The 9629-nt window shown below is 37.5% G+C and overlaps 1 protein-coding gene across 1 annotated transcript; it reads right to left on the reverse strand.

Moving 5' to 3' along the window:
• Positions 1 to 695: 695 nt before the first annotated feature.
• On the reverse strand, positions 696 to 6312 carry LOC128510192 (tripartite motif-containing protein 16-like). Its single transcript, XM_053482292.1, has 6 exons — positions 5627 to 6312; positions 5136 to 5231; positions 4753 to 4974; positions 2115 to 2295; positions 1794 to 1838; positions 696 to 1704 (listed from the first exon to the last, which is right to left on the reverse strand). Exons 1-6 carry the CDS (start codon positions 6218 to 6220, stop codon positions 1157 to 1159), a joined length of 1686 nt encoding a protein of 561 aa, XP_053338267.1. The 5' UTR covers positions 6221 to 6312; the 3' UTR covers positions 696 to 1156.
• Between the last annotated feature and the right edge of the window lie 3317 nt (positions 6313 to 9629).

Here is a 9629-nt window from a genome sequence, read left to right on the forward strand (position 1 = left end):
TGCATCACTGTTATGGTGACAAAAGGGGTGACCTACTTAATATTAGATCCGTGGTCATAATGTTATGGCTGATTGGTGTAAATGCTAACTAGCTTTTTTACTTTAGATTCTGATCTGAATTTTGGAAATGTCTCCCAATTTTTCTATATAAGCACTGTTCTGCCACCAGTACTGCAGCTCCCTCCATCTAAACCCCTAGGTACTGACAACTCATTACAGCTGGTAACTAAATTCTGTTTAGAGCAGTTTAAAATTTCTGTTTAAATGTCATGCATAATGTCAATGTGAATAAATGTCTTTAATATTTTGTAAACTGTACAGTTGATGCTCATGAAATTACAACAAACTCACACAAACAAACTCAGTCCTGAGTGCACGTCCGGTGCTATAGTTTAAATTAGGGCTATAACTGAATGTAGATATATAAAGTGCAATTGAACAGAGTGTAAATATAATAATAATAATAATAATAATAATAATAACTCACAATCATTTATATGAATTGTCTTTGCTGATGACTGCAACCTAAACCCACAAGCACTCACAATGCAATATAATAATAATAATAATAATAATAATAATAATAATAATACCCCCCCCCCCCTCCAAGAAATTGTCTAAGCTGTACATCTCATATAACATTTACCTTATCCACATTATCTATGGTGATAAACAGGATAAAAGCTAAAAGTTCATCAGTGCATAACATCCATATATTCCACAGATTTACAGTTTCTTTCAGACACTTCAGTACGTAGTGTGCTCTTTGCACACAGGAGGATATGAAATGAAAACTACACATTGGAAAGCGCACATATCACATGAAAATAACCCATGTTCGGCTGTATTTACATATTATAAGAGAGACTGTTCGAAATTTTGACTAAAGTGATATTACTATATTACAAATTATTATATTTTCAGACTAAAAATAACAATAAATACAGACTTTATAAACAGTTTAGAAATTTTGATGCACTAATTTCAGAAATCAGTAGAGTTTTTTTGTGTTACTGCCAAAACATTCGGTTTTACTATTCCAATATTATTGATTTGATCATTTCTGGTACTTTTTTTGTGCAATTGAGTGTCAGCGAGGAAATGTGCATGATGTTTACTAATAGATAGATCACTGTACATAAAAACACCACCGACTCTATTTTTCAGGTGCACACAACTTCACAGTTGGTGTTATTTTGCACCAAACATTGGAGTAGAGCCAGAACCCAGCGTACAGAGGCTGAGTGAATGTGGTGTGGACTCTGTGGAGGAGCTTCATCGTGTCAGAGACGCTGTAGAAGGACAGAGTTCCTGCACTGTGATCCACATACACTCCTATTCTGGAGGATGATGGAGCTCTGAGATCAGTCCTAATGTTGTTGTGACAGAAACAGAGAGAAGAGGAAGAGCACTGCAGACTCCAGGACAGTTTGTTGTTACCAAACAAACATTTGTTACCCAGCCCTTTCCTGCTGATGCCTTTATATGAGACTGATATGAACACACCCCCATCACCGCTCCACTCCACCTCCCAGTAACAGCGTCCACACACACTCTCCTTACTCAACACCTGCCTAAGGTCAAATCTCTCTGGATGATCAGAGTACGTCTGCTCTGTCTCACTGTACGTCACCGCTCTGTTCTTCTCAGACAGAATGAGGTTATAATTTACTGTGTTGGGATCCAGAGTCAGATCACAGAAATCTAAACACGTGAAAAAATGTCATTGTTAGATACAGTATTGATCACAGATTATATTTATATGGTTGTGTGTGTGTGTGCTGTAGTTTTACATTTCAGAAACTTGTCTCTGCTTTTTGACTCCTGATTGTCCTTGACTGTGGAGAGAAAATTGATTGATTACAATCATAAAAGTAAACATTTCTGTAAATCATTATTTGTGCAGTACAATTTAATCTTGAAGCACCAGAGCACAGATAGTTCCAGCTCTAACGCAACTTCAGTAGTTCATCAAGATTTGAATCAGGTGAGTGTTAAACACATAACTCTGCAGTGCTTTGGTGCTCAAGAACAAAGACTGACACACTCAACATCACTCTGTCACCGAGCGAGTGAAGGGTTCCCTCACTCCAGCAGGGAACAGCTCCTCTTACCAATTCCAGGGATTTCTATGAATTCCTCCTGAGAGAATTCCTCAAATCTCTTTTCCAGACCTGTAAGAGATTTCCTCATTCCATCAAACGAAAGTTGTTGACTGAGATTGATCCTGCGTGAGTTCGTAGTGAGATCAGTCTGACAAGTTGATTTAGCAGTTGGGTGGTCAGAGACTGGAGACTGCATACAACAATTAGGAATAAAATTAGGCGAACAAATTACTTTTAAAATTATTGTGAAGTTTATATATAGAATTTGACAACACCCTCTTAGACGAGATTTTGAAGTGAAAACATTTATGTGTAAATGTGACATACTGTATTATACCCCTTTTCCATAAATTTATACAATTATGTGTGATATTAGCTTTGGTCAAAATACTTTAAGGATCAATCACCACTGCCCCTTTCTCTGCCTGTTTAAATAGCCCCTTAATGTAGCTTTTTATGCAAATGCGCTACTTCTTTATCCACCGCATCTATTAGAGATGGAGAAAAAAAATCGATTTGGTGATGTATTGTGATTCTTTTGTATGCCAATTCATACATCGCCAGACTGATTCCACAATCGATTTGGTAAAATTAATTTTAAATTTAAAAATTGGAATTTGTTGTGGTAAAATGTTGCAGTTCTTTTACAATTATACAGGTGGTGAACTCTAAACTATTCACACATTGGCAGCATAGCATCCAGTGTGTTAGGAGCAACTTATTTGCCAAATTTGTTTAGAATTTAAAAAAAAACTGTAAAAAGTTTAATACTGAATCAGGATTTTCATAAATTTATTTTAAAAATTAATTGTGATAATCGCAATACAAATCAAATTGGCACTAAAGGTATAAAAATCATATCTTAATAGTTGGCTACTTTTGATTTCCATCCCGAGTATTAGTAGTAGTGAAAATGACAATCTTCTATTTGGCTTCACAAGACTAAATTCCAAATCCCATACTAACCCCTGATTAATGAAGTCACTACTTGTTGGTGTGTGGAACAATGAATATTAATTTACACCCTACACAGTGCATTAGCTTACCTTTTAACATTATTTGGGATTTAATCCCAAATTCCAGAACTCACAAGTTAACTGATATTCTAAAGTAGAATAAGTGGACATATGAAGTAAATCTTGTACGTTTCTCAGGGCGGTTCACCACCTTCATGGTTTATTCTCCTCACCTTTGGCTACATACTGTACAGTACAATCAGGTTGATAAATTATGGTACAAAGTTTTTCTGCCATTTAACCTCATTACACCACCAATTGAAAAAGTGTGGCATTTACCATTCTGGAATCACAGCCATTTTCATACACATTTCATATTCCTTCTACCCCATCATAACTAATGGAAGAACATACATAATTAAAAACATTAAAATTTCCTTTAATACTTTAATTTTTTTTTTTGCTGTCATGACCCCATGGACATGATCAAAAGTTTTCTTTCATTAAGATGTTTTGCCAGGCCTTTTTTTTGCAGATGCCTCAATCTGCTGCTTGTTTGTTTGACATCAGGTGACTGGCCAGTGACGAAGACACAATTTCTTAGCCTTGGATAGCTTTCACTGTATGTTTTGAGTTATTATGCTTCTGCATCCTATCAGTTTTGCAGAATTTGGCTAAGTCTAAACAGAGAGTATAGCCCTAAACAGCAGTCAGGTCATCAATAAACACTAGTGGCCTGGTTTCACTGGCAGCCAAACATGCTTATGCCAGCCATAACACTGCCTCTACCATTGACAGATAATGTGATTTGCTTTGCATTATAAACTGTTGCTTTTCTTTCCTCCATAATTTTCATTTAACATAATTCTGGTACAAGTTAGTTTTGGTTTCATCAGTCCAAAGAATCTAGCAAAGTAAAGTCTAATCTGGCCTTTGAGCATTTCCAGTGGTTTGCACCTTGTTTTGAAGTTTCTGTATTTACTTTATAAAGCCGTCTCTTGATTGTAAACACTGATGATGACAGGGTGTTTTTAAATTGGATAGATGTTGTAAAAGGGTTCTTCTCCACCATTGACAGAATTCGGTGGTCCATACACTTTTTTTTGTTGGTCTTCTAGGTCTTTCGCTGTTGCTGAGCTCGCCAGAGAATTCCTTCTTCGTAAAAATATTCCTAACTGTTGTATCAGTCACTCCCAATATTTTTACTGTATTTTTTTGCTTTTCAGCCTATCCATGGCCTCCTTCACTTGCACAGACACCTCTTTGGACCTCATGTTGAGAGTTTGAGTAAACAACTACCAAATGTGAATGTAACACATATGAGCCAGGGGTAGCTCAGTGGTTAAGGCATTGGACTATGGTTTGGAAGATCCCAGGTTCAACCCCACAAACACCAAGTTGCCACTGTTGGGCCCTTGAGCAAGGTCCTTAACCCTCAACTGCTCAGATGTGTAATGAGATAAAAATGTAAGTCACTCTGGATAAGAGCGTCTGCCAAATGCCTAAATGTAAATGTAACACTTGATCACCTCTGAGCCTTTTATCTGCTTGATTAGTCATTGGGTGAGTGTGGGTTGGCTGTAATTCCTGAATGGTTAAATCCATACTTTTGCAGAAAGCTAAAAAAAAAATGGAAATTACAACAATTACAACTGTACAGTTTTTACAGTTTTGTTATGGATGTAGTGTACCTTTATTTCCTGGAGAAACTGGATGTGATCGTGTGTGTGCGAAAGCTGATCCATCTTAGTGACTTTGCTCTGAAGATCAGCAATCTCCTGCTCCAGTTGTTCTTGGAGTTGTTCAGCTTGATTCAGTTTAGACTTCTCCTGAGCTTTGATCAGCTCCGTCACCTCCGAGTAAAGCTCATTGAAGATCCGTTGACTGTCCTCAAATGTTGTCTGTGCAGTCAGCTGTTAGCACACACACACACACACACACACACACACACACACACACACACACACTGTAAAGCTAATCTATCATTCCCTCTCTTACTGCGACTCTAAATGACTCCATGTTGTCCATGTTGTGTGTGTTTCTAGGAGCAGCTCTGTCTCTGCTCACTGCTCACCTTTATAGTGTTCACAGCCTGTTTCAGCTCCTGCACCTTCTTCTGCTTCTCCTGGATTCTCTGCTGGGATTTCATCTGCTCCCTCTTTATCTCACTCTGAGGATAAATTTAGTACATTTCATTGTTTATGTTTTACAAGGTTATGAGTTCAGTGGGTGAAATCTCTCTGCGAAACTATGCATGTTGCCTCACCCTGTCACAAATGAGTAGAAAAATCTTCACTAACTGGTTTGATTAGTTTCATGACAAACTACCAAAACATGCATTTTAATGGATTCAATGACTAAAAATAATTTTAAAGGCATCTACATTATCGATGGAGGACAGGGGTTTAGTAAAGATACTTAATTTTAAAAAAAAATCTATGTTTTCTTAAAGGTGTATTAAAGTTGTAAAATCACTAGACGGGACTGAAGCTATCTCTCTGTCATAATTGAAAACATAAAAACCAGCTGATTCTAGATAAGAAACAATATAAAACAAATTCTCACCTGTTTTTCAGCTCTCACTGATGCACCCGAGACCGTTTCATGACCTTTGTGTTCATCCATTAAACACAAACAACAGATGAATCTTTTATCAGTCCAACAGTAGATCTCCATCACTTTATCATGCTCAGAGCAGAGTTTTTCTTGCAGATTTTTTGTAGCTTCAATTAACATCTGCTTTTTAAATCCATGAATTTCATAGTGATGTTTTAAATGAGTTTCACAAAAGAAGGCCAGACACATTAGACAAGATTTGACGGCCTTGTGTTTTTTTCCCGTGAAAAAGTCACACTCCACATCTTCAGGTCCAATGTCCGAGTCAGCAGGAGAAGCAGCTTGGACTTCAGTCTTCTTCTTCAGTTTCTCCACCACTTCAGCCAGCATGTTGTTTCTGTGTAGAACAGGCCTTGGAGTGAAAGTGTCTTTGCACTGAGGACAGCTATAAACTCCACTCTTATCCTCCTGATCCCAGCAGTAATTAATACAAACCTTACAGAAACTGTGACTGCAGGGGAGAGTCACCGGATCCTTCAGAAGATCCAGACACACTGGACAGCTGAATTGTTGCTGATTTACTGAAATACTAGCCTCAGCCATTTTCCTGTTCTCACACACTGAGAGCAAGCAAATGAGACAGACAGACAGAAAGAAAGACAGACAGCAACAGAGATAGTGAAGTGGAGAGAGGGAGAGAGAGATCAACACTTAGTGATCACTGTGATTTTCTTGGAATGAACTTCCTCCCACTCTGTTAGAATGTTTACTGACTGGTCTGATGAGTTTTATGTTAAACATAATTTTAACACTTGCTTAACCGCAAAACATCTTAATTTAATTATACAGTGTCAATTACCTTAATATTTAGTAATTTCACATAAACAAATAGTAATAACAGATAATACAAAAAAATAATAAACAGTTAAATATTATGTAACCTACAGCATTAGTGAATGGCTGGCAATTAACCTTTATTGTAGCTGTGTCTGTTTGCTAAAAGTAATTACAAAGTAGGTTAAGATTGTGTTTTGCTTAGGAAAATCTTTGATACGCCACACAGGAATGCTAACATCTTTAAAACGTGCATTTCCAATGATAAAGATGGCCATCTTATGTCCTTGGGTGAGTGATCACATCGTTAAGGTAAGAAGCAACAAAACTGTGATGAGGTTGGAGAACAATGTCTATTGAGGATTGAAAAGTTGTTGGAGCCCCATGGAGGCCAAAGAGGAGAACCCAGTACTGCCAGTGGCTGGTGGTGGTACTAAATGCAGATTTTTACTGGGTGTCTGGGGTGTGGGCAACTTGCACTCCTTTTTGAGGTCTAAGGTATAAATGAACAAAGCTTTCCACAGCATTTCTATCAGATGATTTACACATGGCAGGGAGGAGCTGTCAAACTCTAATACCTGGTTCAAGCTTCTGAAGTCATTGCTTTAGTTAGCCACAGGCTCTTATTGGAATGGAGTTGCTGGATGCCTCCATAATGCTGTTTCTAACTGTAGCCCAGTCTAATTTTTAATTTTTAGACAGGAATGAACAAGTGAACCAAACATATGTTATATTACTTGAATAATGATTATTTCAGTCTTTCAAAATATATTTCAGTACAATGAGTTCATTTAAAATGATTAAAACTGGACAGATAGGATTTTAAAATATGATATATACTGTAAAATCTACTGTAAATGATAAGGTAATCTTTTGTTCCTTGTTAAAATTGGTTTAAAGACAATATTGTTTGTGCTAGGCATTGGAAAAAAGGTGTTCAGTGTTGTCAGATACTGTAGTTATGATTAAATAACCATACAAAGGCCACAAAATAATCATATTTAGGGGGAAATATCATCGTTTTATTGCAGTGCTTCCAGAACTGAGTTTGCAATGTATATAACTACATCTATCAAACAAACTGCAATGGATTCCAATTATGTAAACAATTGTTTTTGAGTATCTGTTATTATGCCTACACAGCCTACACTGTGCACCACTAGCTAGCAAGAAGGTGACAGTTTTATGAGATCTCAGTAGAGATGTGCTGTTCACCTAAACTGACAGGCAGCACAAGGAGAGCTTTAATCAGTGGTATATGGTAACTCTGGAGGAGCTGTAGAGGACCACCGCTCAGGTGGGAAAATCTATTCACAAGAAAAATATTAGTCGTGCACTCAACAAATCTGTTCTTTATGGATAGTGACAAGAAAAAAGCCATAAAAAGTCCCATTTGCAGTTTTAACAAGCCATGTGCAAACGGAACTTATTAAGGGCACTCAAGGCTCATCCATGCCTGCGGGGACCAATCTGTTCTATCTGTTAGAACAGTCTATCTGTTCCAATCCCATAGAAACAATGGAAATGGAAATGGAAAACAATTCTGAAAGAAAAGTCAGTGCTGTTCCTGATAGAAAGGAGGGAGACTGCTAGTAGTGCAGACTATCCAGGAACAATGTAACAACATACAGAATTTAATAACACTTTACAGAAATACAGTCTCCTAGTTATTAACAGATAACTGGTTACACAACATATTTTCATCCTGTACATTCTCTCACACAAGATTTAATAGAATAGAGATGTCTGCTTTTATCATATCTCTTATTCATTCATTTAATAAAGAGATAAACTTCTACACTCTACTTCATAAACTACCATCAATCAACATATGTTATATCAAAACTGCTGCTTTAACACACAATTGTCTTGAGGGCTGCCCAAGTTGGGCAGGAAGCAATCAAAGCCAGGTCAAACAAATTCGAAGCAGTGAACAGTATGAAAAATAAATGAAAATACTGGGCTGTGGAGCACACAATACTTCGGCTAAAATGCCGGGAGAAATAATTTGTGAATGTGAAACCAGTGTACGGGAGGGGTGGTATGGGGATGTGGGAAATGCATGACAGCCTGGGAAAACATGACCATGTGTGGAAACAGCGTGGAAAAAAAAGGAATAACAGGGGTTATGAAGGGATCATGGAAATGTGACAACAATCACCAGAGGGGGAAAAAACAAAGTCAGAAAACCCAGTGAACATCGGATCTTAGAATTTAATGTTCTTTACATATGTAACTGATGATTTCTTTGATATGTTCGTTTAAATTTCAAATCACTTTTAGAGTTGCTGTTCATTAAAAAAAATCTGTGGTGTTTTAACCTAATCATAAAACATTTTAAACTTTCTATTTTAGATCACACAACCACAAAGCTGGTAATGATTCATACCAGTCAAGGCCAAAGTGACTGTGGTTTTGTTTCTGTAGAGGAGTGTCATCACCTTAAAGAGTGAGTAGAGGGAAGGAGTAGAGGGAGGAAGTTCCTGCACTGTGACCCAGATACACTCCTATTCTAGAGAATGATGGAACTTTAAGCTTTGTCTTGTGGTTGTTGTGCCAGAAATTGACAAAAGAAGAACACTGCAGACACCAGGACTGATAGTTGCGTCCAAACTAACACTCATTACTATTTTCTTTCCTGCTTATGCCTTTATAGGAGACTGATATGTACAACCATAGCTCGGTTTTACTCAGATTGTGCTTCAGATAATGCGCTGCCATCCAGGATGAAATGTCTGCCAAACATGCTGGGATCCAGTAGAAACCTGAGTGTCTGAGGGAGGAAAGGAGAGAATAAGTTGTGTGTCATCTGCATAACTATGTTATAAAAATCCATGCGATGATATGATGTTACCAAGAGACCGGGTATAGAGGGAGAACAGAAGTTGACCAAGTACTGAGCCCTGCGGGACACCAGTAAACAGTCAGATATGAATTCCCTGCATGTCACCTCATACGAACCATTTTCTGGGTAAAAAGCAAATCATTGCCACACTGTCGCACAAATTCCAAGGCTTGTAAGAATAGATAATAGAATCTTGTGGTTTACTGTGTCATGTGCAGCTGACATGTCCAGGAGACTGAGGACAGATGATATTTTAGTTGATCTAGCAGCATGGAGCTTTTCAATGAATGACAGAAAGGCAGTCTCTGTGGAATGTGCCACTTTGAATAAAGA

This window comes from Clarias gariepinus, chromosome 2 (genome assembly GCF_024256425.1).
Source record: "Clarias gariepinus isolate MV-2021 ecotype Netherlands chromosome 2, CGAR_prim_01v2, whole genome shotgun sequence".
NCBI classification, from domain to species: Eukaryota; Metazoa; Chordata; class Actinopteri; order Siluriformes; family Clariidae; genus Clarias; species Clarias gariepinus.